Source organism: Danio rerio, chromosome 2 (genome assembly GCF_049306965.1).
Source record: "Danio rerio strain Tuebingen ecotype United States chromosome 2, GRCz12tu, whole genome shotgun sequence".
NCBI lineage: Eukaryota > Metazoa > Chordata > Actinopteri > Cypriniformes > Danionidae > Danio > Danio rerio.
In genome coordinates this window covers 1,642,868-1,663,239 of record NC_133177.1, presented here as the reverse complement: position 1 = coordinate 1,663,239, position 20,372 = coordinate 1,642,868, and the positions used below count along the sequence as shown (strand labels likewise).

Genomic DNA, 20,372 nt, shown 5'->3' with positions numbered 1-20,372 from the left:
GATAATATACTGCACAATTTAAAGTAAATACTATACTGTTTTTAAACCATACTATAGTCAAGTACTTAAATTAATCTGGTATTATTATGGTAACATAATAACTACAGTGATGTAAATAAATATAGATAGTAAAGAACTATATCATATTACAACAGACCACAGTTTACTGTAAACTAAAATATACTGCAGTATTTACTACAGATTATCAGTTCACAATTGTTAATATTACAGTATTCGTTAACGAAAGAGTTTTAAATACAATAATAATATATATACAATATAATACACTTTACTATAGTATGCATAGCAGTCATATTTACACATCCATTGTTTTCCCAAATAATAATGTGTGAATGTTTTTTAATGCTGTACACTGTTTATTTTTATATGCAATGTGATATTTACATATGGATTAATTTAACTGCAGATTAAATTAATTGCTCAAATTACTGAACATCTCATTCTCTTGTCCCAGTTCTGCATAAAAGCAAAGGGCAACAACATATTTTATTAATAAATACAAAGACAACGCACATTTATCAGCGTTTATCTATTGGCAAACCAAGTATTTAAGTGGTCTAATAATATTAAAAATGTTATACATATGCTTTAATTCCCCGCTACAGGTGTTCACGCTTTAACGTGTTCATATTATCCAATCAGGTCGGAGTACCAGTCTGCACGCACGGAGCGTAATTAATATTCATGAGCCAAGCCTTTATGAGAGAAGGATTGGTAGAATTGTGTCCGTTTGCTGTTTAAACTATCAGCTTGCTCCGCCACCACGACTCGTTGTGCGAGTGTCTTGAAGATATTATGACATGTTTATGTTATCTATAAGTGGCCAAGGAGAAGATTAAACGAATATGGAACAGGTACAGAATTTTTAAATATGTATAAATTGCAAACAACTTATTAAAACGCCGAAAGGTGTACTTTTTTGCTCACGTAAATAACGTTAGAGGGGTTTAAATTCAGTATAAATCGTACCAGTAATGTGTATTTTCTTTACGTGAAATGTATTTTATGTAACGTTATATACACACAATTGTTTTATTTCAGCTAAAAGTAGTATTTTCTTAGTTCTCCTTAGGAAATAAAAGTACAAAACCTGTCATTAGGACGGTAAGTTGATCGCATTTGTTCCTAAATGGTTCATATTTGTGCCTTATAGTTATACATTAGTACCTGAAAAGTAAAAAGGTGTACTTCTTGAAACTTTAGGTATTGATATGTTATACTGAGGTACCAAAACACGGCCTTTTAGATACAAATGTTTGGTACAGTGACAGCTTTTGTACCTTTATACTTCTTCAGTTTTCAATTATAAGGTGCCACAACATGAGTCACAAAGTTTAATGTTTTGAAAGTGAAATATAAATGCATTACTTGACAGTTGAATAAATACATTTTTTATGATGTTTGGTTTGTTAGGAGAGGACAATATTTGGCTGTTTGAAAACCTGTAATATGAGGGTTAAAACAAAATCTAAATATTGAGAAAATAGTTTTAAAGTTGTCCAAATTAGGTTCATATGCAGCAATTCAATCCAACTTTACCTCAATCAAAAAGGGACCCTTATGGGTACAAATTTTGTACCTTTATATCTGTTCAGTGGTTTGTTGAATTTGATAAATTTGACCCTGGACCACAAAAACAAAGTCATAATGTTTAAAGTTTTAAATTGAAATATTATACATCACCTGATGTATAAATAAATAAATAAATAAAATAATTATTTGCTGTATGGGTTGTTAGGAGATGTCAATATTTATCTGTTTGGAAATCTCTAATATAATCTAAATATTGACTAAATATAGCCTTTAAATTTGTCCAAAATAAGTTTATATGCTGCAATTCATATTACTATTCAAATATAGATTTTGATTACAATAGGAAATGTATGAAATATCATCATGAAACATGATAATTGCTTAATGTTATAATTATTTTATCATAAAAGAAAAATGTATAATTTTGACCCATAAAATGTGCTTTGTTTGTTCGTTTTTTTACAGAATGTTATGAATTTTGTGCTTTAAAATGGTAGAGTTTCACAATATTGGAAAAATCTGACAAAACGATTAATATTGCAGTATAAATTCAATTTCACCAGACGGCTTGAATAGCTCTGTTTAGAAAAAAATCTTGAATTTAAATTGATTGGCGTGATTTTATTATCGGTGGAATCATGCATTGAAAAATAATAAATAAATTGCAAGCAAGACTAATTATAACAGAGCAAAGAAAATAGTCAAATAAACAGTGCTTAATGGTTTCCAGAGAGTCAAACATTATTCAAGTACAGAAATTGAATAATTATATATTAAATCACACATCGTATTAATAATTAAGTAAAATTATTCTTCGTTAAAGTTACAAATGTTGTATTTTTTGTTTCCAAATGCTTTAAACTCTCTTGAAATGCCTTTAAAACACATCCAAATGATAAAGTTTCACTTTGCAATCTTGCAACGACTACACAAATATCATGTGTTTTCAACTGTTCGACTATAATCCCAATTCAACATTGCATATCCTGCAATGTAACTATTGCAAACATGCATATTGCGATATCGATGCTGAAGCTATATATTATGCATACTCCAGGGTGATAAATGTGTGTGAACCAAAGTATTAATTTGTAATGAACTGATTTTTGTTGTTGACTACAGGAAGTGTGCACCAATTTCAAATCCATAAGAGCAAAGTTCCAGGAGGAGATCCAGGGCAAATACAGACCTGTGCTTCCTGAGAAACCCAAACGCCTCCCGACATACACGGTCAGCTGTTCTGCTCCGATAACACTGAGCTCATGTTCAGCTGTGGAGTTCAAAACCCCAAATCAAGCCCAATCAGACCCAAAAGCGTACTCGGGAAAACGTCCTATATCATTCCCAAAAACATTATCTGAAGTCAGCAGCAGCGGAGATGGCCAGAACAGACAGTCGCTCAAAATCCGGCGTTTGCCTCTTGTGTTGCCGGTTTCGGATGATTCTTCTGCTCCAGCTCCTCCAAAGGGAGTCATCTCTCCTCTGAAATTCATCAAGAAACCAATCCCCACGCCTTTCAGTTTGACCAAAGTGTCAGTATGCACCAAGGAATATGGGAAAAACGGGAAAAATGGTCTGGGGTTAGTAAAACACAGCAGTATTTTTAATTCAGAAGAGCCTGCGAATACAGAAGCCGTTGATCTCCCCCAGAGTACAGCATCAAATTCTGCATCCCCATGTGCCAGCTTAGAGAACTCACCGAATGAATCGTTGACTGATTCGTCTTCCAGTAGTGTTACGCATTTCTTTGACCACCAGCATGTCTTGAGCACATTAGAGAAAGCCAAAAGAAAGCTCAACCACAAGAACCTGATGGTGTGCGGCAGACCAAAGGGCTTCAGCTGTAGTAAAGCTCTAGTGCTTCCTAATGAGTGTCCGTCGTCTCCTGCGAAGTCTAAAGTCTGTCGTCCAGAGAATTCTCCATTGAAGATTACTGGAAACTCACACTGTAAGTTTGGAAACTGTATGAATGTATTGTATTTAAACAATAATATGGAGAAGATGCGTCTCAGACATGCCATGTGGAGTCTGCTTTGAGGTTAGGATCTGGAGATAAAGCACAAAAATTCAGAAAATGTCTTCTCTGTTGTTATTATCAGCCATGTTAGGGGTTTAAAAAGGTCAACAACAAGTTAAACACCATTTACTATCAAAATGTTTATCACATTGAAGCATTTTGCATTAATTTACATTAATAATAGATTCAGTTTACTTTAAAATATCCATTGTTTATTTATCTTTATTGTTATATATCAGGCAAAATGAATGGAAAATGCTTGACGTCTTTGATTTCTGCAATACTAAGTCACATACAGTGTATGAAGGTATAGGATTTCCAAAAAGAAAGTGACATTAATGTAAGATGTGATCAATTTTGAAGAAGATTTAAATGTATTATTCATTTAATCTTGACGGTGATATGTCTTGTGTGTGATTGTGTCGTAGCCTTCATCACTGCGATGAAGCTCAGTGGATTCATTCGTCCCGAAAGGCAACGCAAAACTCTTCCTGATCTGACATCCCTGGGTCCTGTGCCTTTTAAACCAGCTAGACCTCCACATGTAGACCTCAGCAAATATAAAAGCAGATCTGATGTCATTCACACCAACAATACACTAGCTACCGGTTTGTAGATCTCATCCACTTCATGTCTTTTCTACGTCTCCTCTTACTCTTTTTCTATGGATGCAACGATTATAGATTTTGGTTGTACGATTATTGTCTGAAAAATAATCAGTGGTTATTACGATTATTAATTCATTAATTTCAAAACACTACTAGTTTAGAAATTCACATGAAAACCCCTTGTATTTAAATTGTTATCTATTGCTAGTCAGTAACCAAATACAGCACAAAATAATATAAAAAAAAAAACAAACAACAGTCCATTTGTTCTCTTTAGACTTAAAAATAAGTGAAAAAGTTTTAGATTTTATCAGAAAATATTACACAGAAAATAAATGACTGAGCAATGATTGAAGAAATGAGTAAATAAATAAAAATAGCATTTGTCTAATGTAAATCTAAGCTAATCTATATATTATTATTCAGTATTATTTAGTATTTAAATTAACTGTTGTTTACATCTGTGTCCATACATATATAATCATTTTTAATAATAATAATAATAATTTTTATGTAGATATATGTAATAATGTTACATGTAATAATTTATCTAACACATCTTTTGTTTACGTTGCACTGAAAGCCACAGAAGGTACAAGGAGGTCGTGCCGCTATATGTATTATTATATATAATTATATTATATTTCTATATGTGCCGTATGCCGCGCTTCTCCATTGGAAATAACGGACAGTTGGCAAAACTTTTAGCTGCTGCAGTTTTGTTCTGTGCAGAGATGCACTGTTGAGAAGTCTTTAAGATTAATTAAGCGTTATGAATACACGCGTTAATAGGGAAATTGGTTAATCGTTGCATCCCTATTCTCTTCTGCTTTAAAAATGTTGTGTAATTTGTATTTATTTGTTTGTGGTTTTTACATGTGTGGGTTACGGCTAATAATATTGACCTTAAAATGGTGTTTAAAAAATTTAAAAGTGCTTTTATTCTAGCCAAAATAAAACAAATAAGACTTTCTCCAGAAGAAAAATATATTATCAGACATACTGTGCAAATTTCCTTGCTCTGTTAAACATCATTTGGAAAATATTTTAAAAAGAAGAAAAAAAAAAAATTAAAAGGGGGCTAATAATTCTGACTTCAACTGTGTGTTATTTACACAAAACTGGTGAATTTGCCAGTTAGTATAACCAAAACTCATAATTTTATTTAAATTAGAAAGCAAGTTATCGACAATTTAGTTTTGTATATTGTATATTTTTGTATATTTAATCAATAAACTGAAAATGAACCCAAAAATAAATGAAAGACACTTTGCAAATTATATGTTTGAGACCAGGCATTAACAAACTGTCTCTACTAGATGTCGAATTGGATACTCTAGGTTGACTTATTTGTATTCACTGAATAACGAATCAACACCTAAATGTAATTACTGCCAAGCTGCTCTTATCATGAAACATTTTGTTGGAATGTGGAAGTCTGAATACCATTAGACTATTAGGCAAGCATTTTAATGGATATTTTTAAAAGGTACCACCAGGAAGAATCTTAGATTATTTATTAAAAATTGAATTGGAAAATCATTTAACTTTGAATATATTTTTGTGTGAATTTTATTAATTTCTATTGTATATTTGTCTAAGTAACTTTTTATTGTAATACGAATTTGCTTTTATCATGTAATATTTTTACGTATATCCATTTTGCCATGAAATAGCCAAAGGTTGCTGATATGGAAATAAGTAAAGAATTAATAAATAATTAATTGACAATAAATACTTAATTTTTTATTAAAATACTTTAATTTTTAGGAACAATATTGCTGGTAAAAATTGCAATTGTTGTTACAAAAACATGACATCTTATGCCATTTCGTGCTTAATAGACTAATTACATTGTGACTTAATTTATTTATACAGAACTGGTCAGTTTCCGCAGTTAATATAATCATAAATCAGACAGCGAGTTATGGACAGTTTAACTTTATTTATAGAAAACTGTACATTGTTTTTTACTCCTCTTCTAGAAAGTGTTCCCGAGAATGAGACTTTGACTGTGGGCAATGCAGCTCTTGATGAAAGCCTGCCTCCTCCTGAATTTCCAGATTTCGATATGTCTGCTCCAGAAGCTGCAGACAGTAGTGCCATAAATCTGGCGGCTCTGGAATTAGAGGCGACTGAAATTTTGGCTTCAGATTTGTCTCCTCCAGCACCAGCAGCAGATGAAGACAACAACCTGGATTCACAGGTAGCATTAAAAAAGGGGGAAGGCGTGCTTGGGCATTTCCAAACATCAAATACATTTTATTAAACCATTAAAATTACCATATTTTATCCATAATCTACAGAAGTTAAAATAGTAGCTAATAGTTACATTAAATGCTAATTAAAAGCCATCAGCTTTTCCTATTTTTTTGTGACCCCTGGGATTAGTTTTACGCCAAGTTAAGATTTTTGACACCTTTACAGCACTAACGTACATTCGAAATAACTACAAGCCATGACTGAACATGAAGGATGATCTCCAAAATTAAACCAAGAATAGACTTGTGTGCTGTAAACATTGTGCCCACCATTAGGTTACTGTTAAAATTAAATGAATAAATGACTATAATAAATGATAAGGCTTTAGAAGGTTGTACTTTGGATAGCTTTGCTATGTTTAATTCCTAATAAATAAATGTTACTTTCTTTTATTGTGTTGTCTGTCAGTCTTCAGAGGAGAAGAGAAATGTTGGGGTTTTGCCGTTGACTACAGAGACGGTGACCTCTGACCTTAGGGTGAACGGATCACACACTAACGTCAGCTTGAGCAGTGAACAGCAGCGCTCATCAGAACCAGTGTAAAACTTTCGTTCTGTTGAATGTTATCGTAATTATACTGAAAAGGGAATGTTTTATCCAGAAAATATTTTAGGGCAAATGTTTGAGATATATACAATACCTGACAAAAGTCTTTTGGTCGATCCCAGTTGTGAGAGCAACAAATAATAACTTGACTTCTAGTTGATCACTTGGAAAAGTGTCAGAAGGTGGATTTCTCTGCTAAATCATCTGTTGAACTGCATCACCAATACTGCAGAAGACCTACTGGAACCAGCATGGAGCCAAGATTCTTATAGAAATCAGTCAAGTTTGGTGAAGGAAGTATTATGGTTTGGGGTTGCATTCAGTATGGGGATGTGCAAGAGATATGCAGAGTGGGTGATCAACATCATTTGTTTAGCAGGATAGCGCTCCTTCTCATACTTCAGCCTCCACATCAAAGCTCCTGATAGCAAAGGGGCTACAGGATTGGCCAGCCTAGTCACCAGACATGAACATTATTGAGAATGTCTGGGGTAAGATGGAGGAGGTGTTGAAGATGAATCCAAAGAATGTTTTTAAACTCTGGGAGTCCTGCAAGAACGCTTTCTTCACCATTCCAGATGACTTTATTAATCAGTGATTTGAGTCAGAGATGTATGGATGCAGTCCTCCAAGCTCATGATGGAGTCAGACACAATATTCATTCTGTCTCCACTGCAGCAGGACTTTATCAAGGCATGATCATATTTTCAACTAGAAGTCAACTTATTATTTGTTATTCCTAAGACTTAGATAGGCGACAAGATTACATTGTTTTTTGTGGAATGAATGATTATTAAGAAACTGTTATGATTGTAAATTTATATATATTGAATATTTAGAACAAGTGTTGCCATGAATATAGCCAATGCTGCTGTTATGGCATTAAAACATATAAAGTAATTAATTAATTAAACAAATGGAAAAAAGAATGAATAAATAAATCAATAATTAATAAATAATTAAAATAAATAAGTAAATTGTATATTTATATAGTTCTGAATGGTTGTCTAATATTTAAAATTAGTAGTATCATTATTTTTGCCCTCCTGTGAAATTTAAATTCTGCTTCAAATATTTCTCTAGTGATATTAACCAAAGCAAGGGATTTTTTTTTCACAGTGTTATTTAATATATTTTATATTTATTATATTTTTATTATATCTATTATACAGTACGGCTGAAATATGTATTTATTTAAATTGGAAAAATTGCTAAGGTCAATATTAGTAGCCCTCTTAAGAAATTGTTATTTTTTGATTGGCTACAGAACAAACCACAATGAATGTTATACAATGAATACAGTATAATAATTATATAAATTAACCTAGTTAAGCAATGAAATTGCACTTTAAGTTGAAGTATCTTGAAAAGTAATATATGTACTCTCATCATGTCTAAGACAAAAGAACTTAGTAATTAAAATTTGTATTAGTATCAGTAAATAATTATAACTAAATGTGTCGAAAAACACTCTCTCCATTAAACAGCAATTTTTAAATATTTGAAAATAATAAACATTTCACAGGAGGGCTAATAATTCTGTCGTCAACTGTAAATTGCACAATACAATGCAGGATAATTCAGATAATTCTTGTTTTCTTCAGCTCTTCTCAGTCGAGACGTTTCCATGAACCTTTTGACAATGTTTACGAGGACGTGGAGGCGGTGCCCAAATTTCCAGTTGCTCAAAGCTCATTGAAGTATAAAGGAGCTCCTAAAAGTGAGTATTATACTAGCCGAACAGCTACAGAAAGTCTGTAAATGTCATTAACGTATTTTCTTCTTCAGATCCATATGCAGATAACAGCAGTTTGGTGAGTAAATATAAATTATTCATTTATAAAATACTGTTTGACATTGTGTAAGCGGGATTCGTATATTGTATCAGGATTCAAATCGGGATTCGTATGCTGGAAATTCAGTTTATTAGGAGCATTATGTGAATCATCTATCAATTCCAGACTCGTAAAATGTTTCTTAATTTGTTTGACAGAAAGAAGAAACGTGGAGGACTATATGGCACGTGCCTCAGTGGTTGGTCAACATTTATTTCCTTGCACTGTTGTCTGTAGGCTGATGTTACAGTTCATGTTTATGTGCAGTGCATAGAAATAATCCAGCTAACTCGTTGAACTTGCTTGTTTCCATGTTATAAAATAAAGGTCGAATCCAGCTGAAGATCAAAATGGACACACTCAGCATGATAGGTATTACCAAATCTGTTTTATTCTGTGTGTGACTGAACTCGTCTTGCGGTTTTTATAAATTTACTGTAATCTGTAAAAATGTACTGGGATGTGGATTTAGTGTTTTTTTTTTTACTTAGACTTGCAATTTAGTTTTATTTATTAATTGATTTATTACCTTTATTTTGTAAAGGCAGTTTTGATATTTGCCAATATCAATAGCAATAATAATTTTACTTCTAATGCACCCTTCAACTCCCATAGTCACTATACTAGGCAGACTAATAAACAACAGATACATGTAACAGCATAGCAAACAATATGTGTGGAGTTTGCATGTTCTCCCCGTGTTGGCGTGGGTTTCCTCTGGGTGCTCCGGTTTCCCCCACAGTCCAAACACTTGCGCTATAGGGGAATTGATGAACTAAATTGGCCGTAGTGTATGAATGTGTGTGTGTGTGTGTGAATGAAAGTGTATGAGTGTTTCTGAGTTGGCGGTTCATTCCGCTGTGGTAACCACTGATTAATTAAGGGACTAAGCTGATAATAAAATGAATTAACAATATAAAATAAATAACAAACAAACATAATCCTCAGTAACGGGGTATTTCTGGTGAGGTTTCAATGGACACTGAGAAAAAAGGAAGATGAGATTTAGTCGTTCTTCATATACACTACATGACAAAAGTCTTGTTGCGTCAACTAGAATGGCAAAGAAAGCGTTCCTGCAGGACTCCCAGAGTTCATCAAGATCCTTTGGATTCATCTTCAATGCCTCCTTCTTCATCTTACCCCAGACATGCTCAATAATGTTTATATCTGGTGACTGGGCTGGCCAATCTTTGCTTTCAGGAGCTTTGATGTGGAGGCTGAAGTATGAGAAGGAGCGCTATCCTGCTGGAGATTTGTCCTGCTTCTGTGGTTTGTAATGTAATGGGCAGCACAAATGTCTTGATACTCAGGCTGTTGATGTTGATCATCCATTCTGCAGATGTCTGGCACACCCCTATACTGAATGTAACCCCAAACCATGATTTTTCCTTCACCAAACTTGACTGATTTCTGTGAGAATCTTGGTCCATGCTGGTTCCAGTAGGTCTTCTGCAGTATTGGTGATGATTGGGATGCAGATCAGCAGATGATTCATCAGAGAAATCCACCTTCTGACACTTTTCCAAATGATCAACTAGAAGTCGAGTTATTATTTGTTGCTCTTTCAACTTGGATCGACGTCAAGATTTTCGTCAGGTGGTGTAAGCTGTCCTGCTTAAAAATGTGATTTTTTTTCAGAAAGAAGCAGTCGAGCCCAGATCACCACGAGGATAAAGAGCAGAAGAAGAAAGAGAAGCAGCGTCTGGAGAAGGAGAAGAAGGAGCAGAAAGAGAAGGATAAGAAGAGGAATGAACTGCACAAGAAATTTAAAGTAAATTCTAATGCATTAACACTACACACTCAGTGTCAGCCCATGCATTTAAATGAAAGGAGTTTGAAAAGGCAGATGGCGCTCTAGGCTAGTTTTGAACAGCAGACGATGCTCTATGCTAGTTTTGAATAGCAGACGATGCTCTAAGCTAGTTTTTAAAAGGAGACGAGGCTCTAGGCTAGTTTTTAACAGCAGATGGTGCTCTAGACTAGTTTTTAACAGCAGATGGTGCTCTAGGCCAGTTTGCAACATCAGATGGCGCTCTAGGCTAGTTTTTAACAACAAATAGCGCTCTAGGCTAGTTTTTTGCACTAGATGGCCCTCTAGGCTAGTTTTAACAGCAGACGGTGCTTTAGGCTAGCTTTTAAACCGCAGACGGCACTCTAGGTTAGTTTCTAAACAACAGACCGGTCTAGGCTAGTTTTTAACAACAATTAGCAGTCTAGGTCAGTTTTGACCAGCAGATGGTGCTCTAGGCTTGTGTTTAACAGTAGATGTCACTTTAGGCTAGGTGGCGCTCTAGGTTCTAACACAGATGCACACATTGTGGTGTCTTTGCTGATATATTGTCCAGCCCTGGTAGAAGTGCACTTTACCAGATTCCACCTGTTTTGACATGTAGTGCAGTGGCAATGCAAGTATGACTTTAGGTCCCACTTTTATCTCGTGATATGCATGTCATGTGTTTTTTCTAGATCACGGGACTGGAAGAGCCCATGTATCATGCCAGAGTGCTGGCGGACAGCAAACTCCGCAAGTACGACCTGCCTGTCAAGAGTGGAGATCTGATCAGCATCATCCGAACGGTCAACTGCCCCAAGGGGAAATGGCTGGCCAGAGACGCCAACAACAAATGTGAGTTGATGAAAAAACTTATGAGGCCATGTATATATGTAGACAGGATTTTTTTATAAAGATTTTTCTCGCCTTCGATTTAAAAATGACCTCAATCTGCATGAAAATGCACTGTGATCCATGTTAAAGTCTTCAATGATAGGTTCACATGCACTCCAGCCAGTTTAGTTCATCAATTCCCCTATAGCGAATGTGTTTGGACTGTGGGGGAACAGTGGGGCTAGCCACTGAGCCACCATGCCGCTATTGCTGATTCAGCTTTACTTGTTTCACTGATGCAGGAGGGGAAACGTCTTTTAATCGGTTTTTCTGTTTATAGACGGCTACATATCTGTGATGAATGTGGAGCTGAACATTAAGGAGATGCTGGAGCTTGGAAAAAAGGTTTCGCAGGCGGCTGGACGAGGCCAGACCGATGGAGATAACATCAGTTTCAGCAGCAGGTAATGACCTATAGACATTCTTACAGAAATGAAAGCCAGTGATGGCCATTTTTAAGTATTAAAGGGGATCCATTATGCAAACATCACTTACTGTATAAGAGGTTTACACACAGTTGTGTGGTGACGGTGTGTGAATACAGCTGTAGATCTAAATGCTTTTCTTGTTTGCTCTTTGTAGGTCCTCACATCAGAATCAAATGTTTACAAGCAGCTGTAAGTGTTTCTCTTTGTTTCCTTCATATAATGAAATATCGGCACCTTGAACTTAACAACAACAATCTTCTAGCTGAATTGAGTGTCTATAACTTGTTTTCTGACTTACTGCAAAAGTAAATATTAGATTTGGTTACATCACCTGTAAAAAAGCGATAATTATAGGAAAATGGTAATAATAAAATGACAAATAATATTAATAATCAAATCATTTACTAATAGGCCCACGCGGAATCTGCACGCACAGATTTCCGCAGATTTTTAGCCCCTCATTAATTCTGTTTATTTACTTAAATGTGTAAATCTATATTTATTCCCTTTTTTAATGAATTACAGTAATATTATTGACTATTATGAAAATGTTCATCTGATGTATGTACAGTGCAGTTTGTACAATAATATTTTAGATATATGAGAGATTTGCTTTGTTTACCAAATAAAGTGAATCTAATTGGATTTGCATTTTAAGCATTAAATAAAAGTTAAAAAAGGTATTATTTTTTTATTTCACATATTAAGTTTGTAGTTATGATACTCCCAAAATAATTCGGCAGAAATTCACAGATTTTTGACCAAAATTCTCCACAGAAATAGCAAAAAACGTCCGCAGATTCAGTCTGGCCCTGCTAATAATCAATAAAATGATGTAATAACTATATAAATTAATAATCATCATATGATTAAATATAATAAATGAAGAATAAATGAATATAAACAAATTAAAATTAAACACAACACAAATAAATGGTTGCATTTTTGAAACCACACACACAAGTTTGCTACAAGGAATCTCAGATCCTTAGATTCTTCTATGTGAACATCCTCTGGAAGACATTGTAAATCGGTTGTAAGTGTATGAGTACTTGTCTTTTGCATGTCAGCTTATCATCAGAAAGTAAAATCATGGTGTATAATATATTGATTTTCTATTCTGTGTGTTCTGTTGGCCTCCAGTCACTGATGACAGTGAAGAGTGGATGTATGAAGATGACACTTTCTCTCTGTCAACTGAGAATTTGTGAGTTTGAATCTTTTTCCTTTTCATAAAAATGCCTTCGGGTTGAGCTTTACAAATATTTCTAAACTGTTTATTGAGCTTTGAAGTTCTTCATTCACGAGCAGATGCAGCCATTGGATTCTTCCGCTCTCATTCACTTAAAACTGATATATAATTCTCCATTTTATGTATAGCCATGAGCATTTGTTTATAAAGCAAGTAGTTTGATCACTTTCTACTATTTATTTAAAGGAAACTGGATCGGAAGTTCTAAAACATTCGCAAAAACTAGTTTCGCATTGCAGAATCAGGTCAATAGGTTATTTATAAATCTATTTTTCCTTCTCTCTTTAAGGAGTCAGAACAGAGCGGCCTCTTTGCCTGATATATGTAAGTATGCATTTTAACTTGCTCAGAGCAATGTTTATATTAGTTAAACTGCTTGTTCAATACAGAAAATAATAGACACACACTGTAATATCTCTGTGGACCGCCTTTAGTGTTGATAATCGCCATGGCATTATTTCAGTATGCCTCTGCAATGTCACAACGTTTGTTCTTGTGTAGATTTGCATACATTTTTTGCTAACATCTTGTATTGATGAGAGTCAGACTGCTGCTCATCCGAAAAGATTCTCAATAGGGTTAAGGTTTGGACTGTGTGGTGGCCAGTCCATGTCTAATGCTTCCTGAAATGCTCCTTCACAATTTGAGCTAGACGAATCCCTTGGAATATGTCCTTTACTTTTTTTAATGTTTGTTTTTATATATTTACTTAGTTATTTAATGTTTATATAAAATAGTTTCGATCCTGTTATAGTATTCAGTGTATTATTGAGTAATCGTTACCTTTTTTTGCTCTCTCCGCAGTAGATAGTAACTCTTTCGCTGCTCATACTTTCAGTGATTGGAGTATTGAAGACCACCATGCACAGTGAGTTTGAACAATGAACATTTGATGTTTTTTTAATAATACAAGCATTTTTGAATGCTTGATTCTGATTGGCTGATAAACATTTGAATTAGAAATGCTAGTGTTCAATGTATTGTGATCATGAACATGCACAATATTGACATCGCAGACACTTCAAAACACAGTGAATAATAATTTATTATTATTTAAACTTTTATAGCGTCATATAGTCTTCTAATCATTTTCAGATTGATGTATTGGCGGTGGTTGTTGATTAGAGGATTAATAGGGTCATTTATTTTTAAGCATTAACATTTTCACATGTTAATCTGGTGGCGAGGCAGTGGCGCAGTAGGTAGTGCTGTCGCCTCACAGCAAGAAGGTTGCTGGTTCGAGCCTCGGCTCAGTTGGCGTTTCTGTGTGGAGTTTGCATGTTCTCCCTGCCTTCGCGTGGGTTTCCTCCGGGTGCTCCGGTTTCCCCCACAGTCCAAAGACATGCGGTACAGGTGAATTGGGTAGGCTAAATTGTCCGTAGGGTATGAGTGTGTGTGAATGTGTGCGTGCATGTTTCCCAGAGATGGGTTGCGTCTGGAAGGGCGTAAAAACTTGCTGGATAAGTTGGCGGTTCATTCCACTGTGGCGACCCTGGATTAATAAAGGAACTAAGCCGACAAGAAAATGAATGAATAAATGAACATGTTAATTTGAATGATTGAATGCAGTTTTTTTATTGAAATTAACTTGCTTTAAGAGATATACAGCAGGATTTTTTTTATTATATATTAACATTCAGAATCTGATCTAATTTATGCATTTATTTTTTTGTGTTTTGTTATTTTTATTTTTAATAGTTTTTCCCATGAAAACAGCTGTTGTTGCTGACATGGCATTAAATATCAATACGATACTGTATATGACTAAATGATTAACATTTGTCTGACAAACATTCAAATTGGTATATCTTTTCAAGAAACTAAGCCTGTTCTGTGTGTGATTTAATGTGCATTTTCGCTTAACAGGGAAGTAGAAAACTTCCAGTTTGCAGACATCGATCTCCTTCCACCGCCAGCACTGTACGCGGACTCTCTTTGAGCCTGAGGTATGGTCTATTGTACGTTGTATTTAATTTTTAAATTGCAGTTTTCGTATTTGTAAACTATAGTGCATGCAAAAGACAAGCATGGTTCCATGAAGATAAAAATAATTAACCCTTCTATGAAAATAAATTATTTGAAAAATATTTCTGACGTGACTTTTAACAGAGAAGATTTTTTTAAACGTTGTTTTTGCCATGATGACAGTACTAATATTTTGCTGTTTTTTCTGCAAGATACTTGCCTAAAGTGATATTTTTTGCAACATTTTTGCCCCTGAATATTAAGTAAACCTCATAGATATTAACCAACACAGGCTCGTTGCGGATACGTTCCCCTGTCTACATTTCTGAAGTCTGCATTTCATCTTTAAAACGAACGTAGCGGTATGACATCGCTATGGCTTCTGTTCCTTTTGGCGCTACCAGCTTACCGCTTACCTAAAAATACATGGTGTTACCAGTTTGTCTAGGAGCTCGGCAGACTTGGGATGCTTAGCAAAGTTGACCTCGACGACGAGTTTCGAGTTTGGCGAAGAATGCTTCCAGAAAACAGGTTAAACAAAAGCAAATGAAATAAAATAAAGAAATAAACAGGCACGACGGCTGCGACGGCTTTCCTTTTCTAGATTGCTTTTGAAAACACTATCGGTTGGGTTTAGGGACCGAGGTGGGTGGGCGGTCAGTTGACCATGACCTGGACTGGTCGCCTTAAGTGTATTTTGCGCCCTCTGGTGGATTTACGAAAGAAGAGGACGCACAGGAGGAATTTGAGATCACCAAAAAGCGTACACAGCGGTCTCTGGTGGATTTCCAAAAACAAAAACTGCAAGCAGATGTACCTCCGGTTACGTATTTCGCTGTCCCCAGAAATGTAGACTTTAGCACTGTACGTATCCGCAATGAACCTGGGTTGCATTTAACCAATTGGATGTGGCTTTTCTACATCTTGATATATTTAAAACACATTCATACATGTACTTTTGAACTGATTAAATCTAATAGTATTCAATTTTAAGAGTTTTAGATTGATTCTAAGAAATCTGACGATGTGCATTTAAAAAACTGACAAATAAAATCAACAGGTTACAAACAGTTAATAAACTTAATTGTAATCTTGCTTAATTTTTTCTTGCAATGAAATAGCCATCAGTTACTGATGCGGCAATAAATCAACAAACAAAATGTTCTTACACTGTTAAACATCACTTGGGGATTATTTGAAACAGAATTAAATGTGACAGGAGGGCTGATAATTTGCTATTTGAATGTAAATCTTTGCTATTTCTTTCCTTTTACAGTGACTTTGATGGTATGGTCAAAAAAATCCACATTTCTTAAGGAAGTTTCATCTGAAAAATGAATATCTAGCACAAGCCTTTTAACTGAGAAGTCATCAAATCATCAATTTTCAAAAACAGAGAAAACCAAACTCCCATTTGGATGAAAATCTTGATGTTTAAATCTGACTTTAGCATTGTTAGCATGTTGTATGATGGCTTTATTATTTCATGAAATGGGTTTGTCGCTAATCTTCATAACTGTTCTCATGAAAATCTTGACAGTAAGTTCATTGAAGTGTGTCGTCTCTAATATACACCTTTCAGCTGCGTTTGTCTTTTGTGCGTCTTTTGTTTTTGTGGGAACTTTGGAAGTTGGTGGTTTGTTAAATAAAGAAAACAGCTTGTAAATGTTGGCATGCAATAAACAGATGTGTAAACAGCAGGGATGACGAGCGTTCTTCTCTCTTCTGTAACCTAAAATCATTCAAATAGATTTATTAAAAAAGAGGAAATATCCAGTGAGCGGCAGTTTTGCGAGCGCAAATGCCTTGTTGATGCCAGAAGAGAATGACCAGACTGGTTCCAGCTGATAGAAAGGCAACAATAACTCAAATAACCACTCGTTACAACACGTCCAACCTTGAGGCGGATGGGCTACAGCAGCAGAAGAGCACACCGGGTGCTGCTCCTGTCAGCTAAGAACAGGAAACTGAGGCTACAATTCACACAGACTCACCAAAACTGGACAATAGAAGATTGGAGAAACGTTGCTGCTCTGATGAGTCTCCATTTCTGATGACACATTCAGATGGTCGGGTCAGATTTGACATCAACAACATGAAAGCATGGATCCATCCTGCCTTGAATCAGCGTTTCAGGCTGGTGGTGGTGTAATGGTGTGGGGGAGATTTTCTTGGCAAATTTTGGGTCCATTAGTACCAATTGAGCATCAACGCCACAGCCTACCTGAGTATTGCTGCTGACCATGTCCATCCCTTTATGAGCACAGTGTCTCCATCTTCTGATGGCTACTTCCAGCAGGATAACGCAGCATGTCATAAAGCTAAATCATCTCAGACTGGTTTCTTGAACATGACAATGAGTTCACTGTACTCGGATGGCCTCCACAGTCACCTGAGCTCAATGATCCAATAGAGCAGCTTTGGGATGTGGTGGAACGGGAGATTGGCATCATGGATGTGCAGCCGACAAATCTGCAGCAACTGTGTGATGCTATCATGTCAATATAAAAAAGAGAGAAGGAATATCGACGAACAGACATGATAAATATGTTTTTATTATTCAATAAATAACGTGCTAACAAATGTAAATAAAATATTTAATATGGCTTCGATCCTGATCTCCGCCTATATTTCTTAATTTTTAATTGATCGTGAAATTTATACTACAAATAAACATATTCATAGTACATTTAGTTACATCATGGATATATCTGTAGTTACACAAGCGTCACGCTAAAAAAAAAAATCCATTCACAATAGTCACTTACAGGAAGCTGGTCCGTCACCGTATTACTTCCGTCCGAAACACGGAACAGGAGTGTGAATGAATGCACTACAGCTGCAGATCAAACTCTGCTTTAATGTTTGAAGTTTTCAAGGTAAGGACGCCACGATTATGTACATATATATACTATAATTTATATGGACGTCCGCATTAATGTGGTGGTCATTCTGAAACTAATTTACTGTGTCCATAGCAGGAGATGAGCTAGCATCTGCATCCACACAGCAAGAAATCTCTAATTTTCTTCAGGTAATTCATCCAAATAACGCAGAAAGCTGAATATTTGTGTTTTAATTGTGTCTTTTCATTATGTTAGTTTGTCGTGGCTGTATTTCTTGTATGGGAGTGGTATTTTCAGTTCGCAAATAATAGCTTTCAGTCATGTTTGCATCTTTTTTTATTAGATTTGGTGTTTTTTATAGTATATTTCTATATTAATATTATGAATGATTGTTAATATATTAAGTTATTTGGATTTATATAGAAACCGTTGTATGGCTGCGTAAAATATCTTATTGTTATTATTATTGCTATTAAATGTGTATTAATGTACAAGCAATGGCTAATTGTCCCTCTCTGTGGCTTTGTTTTCTGTTTGTTAGCTCTCTCAGAGCAGTAGGTGTTCATCATGGGTTTGTTATCCGACCCGAATCGCAGAAAAGCCTTGACCAACCTGCTGACCCGACTCAACACACCCATATGGTACGCATTCACTGCATCTGAAGTGTGCTGCTATAAGAAATATAGACATGGACAAAATTGTTGATAACCTCCAATTTAGTTCAGGCGTCTTTTTGATTAATCAATCATTTATTTAAACTTTAAGGTTTTTGTGTTTATATATATATATATATATATATATATATATATATATATATATATATATATATATATATATATATACATAGAGAGAGAGAGAGAGAGAGCAAAGAGAGAGAGCAGTTTATTGAGTTAAAAGTCTTGGTAATAGCATGGATTTTGACTTAGAATGAAGCGTTACCAATGTATTTTGACCAGTAGCTTTTGTTTACTAAAGTAGCCTATTTATTTTATTTTTTCTTCCATTATTTTATTAATTTAATGAATTAATTTTTTTAATTTTTACTTGATTTATTTTACCGCTTTATTTATTTTATTACCTAATTTATTTTTTACATTTATTTCATTACCTTATTTACCTATATATTTTTGTCCTTAAATTTTTATTTTAACATTATTTATTCATTTATTGTATTACTTTTATTGCCTAATATATATATATATATATATATATATATATATATATATATATATATATATATATATATATATATATATATGTATGTATGTATGTATGTATGTATATGTGTGTGTGTGTGTGTGTTTTTTATTTATTTATTTATATTATTTTTTATTTTTTTACTTTACTTAATTTAATTACTTTATTTATTTTATTACCTAATTTCTTTTTTACATTTATTTTATTTATTTTACTTTATTTATATATTTGTATCCTTTATTTTTTCTTTATTTATTCATTTATTTTATTACTTTTATTGCCTAATAATCTTTTAATTTTATTTTATAACTTTGTTTGTTTATTTTACTCTTTCGTTCTTTATTTTTTATTTTATTACTTTATTTATTTTATAACTTTATTTATTTGAATACTTTTATTACCTTATTTTTTTACTTTATTTACTTTATTTTCTTCTTTATTTTTATTTAATTATTTTATTTATTTTATTACCTAATTTTTAAAAAAACTTTTTATATATTTTATTCTTTAGTTTATAACTTGTATATATTATTAGCAGTTTATTGAGTTAAATTGAGTTATTGAGTTAAAAGTCTTAGTATTAGCATGGATTGTGACTTAAATAATACTTTAATAAAGTGTTACCAATGTATTTTGACTAATAGATTTTGTTTACTAAAAAAAGCCTTACTATGTGTTTATCTAGTGTGGTGTGCTACCTGGCAGCGATAGTGTGGTTCATGGGTCTGGCGTTCGAGCCCTTCACACTGCGCACATATATGTCAGAGAACGCCATGGGCTCCACAATGGTGGAGGAGCGCTTTTCTGCAGGAGAACGAGCTTTGGCTGCTGCCAAAGAGTTCAATGCTCACAAACGAAAAGCAGAGTGAGTAGAACAGCTGTTTTATTTTTACTAATAAGAGGATTAAATAGCCCCTAGATAGTCCTGCAGTGTGTATTTTCTTCTCATTGAACATCCTGCAGTGTGAAAACAACAGAGATCAGATAATTATTAAAATCATGCAGTGTGAAGTGCAGCAAACAAGCCTGTTATAAATGATTATTGGTTGTTGTTATTATTTGTCTGTGTCTGTCAGTGGGATGCCGGTGGAGTGGCTGGTGAAGGCGATGCAGGCTCGAGGACTGGAGGTGTTCACGCAGAGCTTCTTTCAAAAACTGCCCTTCCCTGATGAGAACAAGGAGAGATATGTGAGT

General features: G+C 34.3%; 2 protein-coding genes across 9 annotated transcripts in view; both read left to right on the top strand.

Annotated features, from left to right (window-relative positions):
- Positions 1-747: 747 nt before the first annotated feature.
- si:ch211-188c16.1 lies at positions 748-16,835 on the top strand. 2 transcript variants are annotated; one of them, XM_073919151.1, is made up of 18 exons: positions 748-875; positions 2,677-3,502; positions 4,000-4,179; positions 6,165-6,385; positions 6,850-6,980; positions 8,592-8,707; positions 8,776-8,801; positions 8,981-9,021; positions 9,150-9,194; positions 10,464-10,596; positions 11,292-11,451; positions 11,771-11,894; positions 12,073-12,107; positions 13,062-13,125; positions 13,460-13,494; positions 13,975-14,038; positions 15,037-15,128; positions 16,412-16,835. In XM_073919151.1, the coding sequence occupies exons 1-17, from the start codon at positions 867-869 to the stop codon at positions 15,107-15,109; spliced, it is 2,283 nt and encodes a 760-aa protein (XP_073775252.1). In that variant the 5' UTR covers positions 748-866; the 3' UTR covers positions 15,110-15,128; positions 16,412-16,835. The 2 variants fall into 2 exon arrangements, with proteins under 2 accessions (XP_073775252.1, NP_001170918.1); NM_001177447.1 differs by having other exon boundaries at positions 784-875; positions 15,037-15,116; positions 16,412-16,737.
- Positions 16,836-17,922: 1,087 nt separating this feature from the next.
- gpaa1 (glycosylphosphatidylinositol anchor attachment 1) overlaps positions 17,923-20,372 on the top strand; it is a 52,435-nt gene continuing 49,985 nt past the window's right edge. For 4 of the 7 annotated variants that reach the window (XR_012390045.1, XR_012390046.1, XM_073922331.1 and 1 more), the window contains exons 1-5: positions 17,923-18,014; positions 18,117-18,169; positions 18,523-18,622; positions 19,864-20,043; positions 20,255-20,366. Coding sequence is in view for 4 of the 7 variants with exons in the window: in XM_073922331.1 (XP_073778432.1) it covers positions 18,549-18,622; positions 19,864-20,043; positions 20,255-20,366 (366 nt within the window). In the remaining 3 variants the exon portion in view is untranslated. Of the gene's footprint in view, positions 18,015-18,113; positions 18,170-18,522; positions 18,623-19,863; positions 20,044-20,254; positions 20,367-20,372 lie in introns of all 7 variants that reach the window. The other 3 variants (XR_012390047.1, XM_073922332.1, XM_678021.11) reach the window with 1 other exon arrangement.

Coding starts and splice junctions, on each gene's coding strand:
- si:ch211-188c16.1 (XM_073919151.1), top strand. Junction 8,802..8,980: donor ATGCAGATAACAGCAGTTTG/GTGAGTAAATAT, acceptor TTTGTTTGACAG/AAAGAAGAAACGTGGAGGAC. Junction 11,895..12,072: donor AACATCAGTTTCAGCAGCAG/GTAATGACCTAT, acceptor TGCTCTTTGTAG/GTCCTCACATCAGAATCAAA.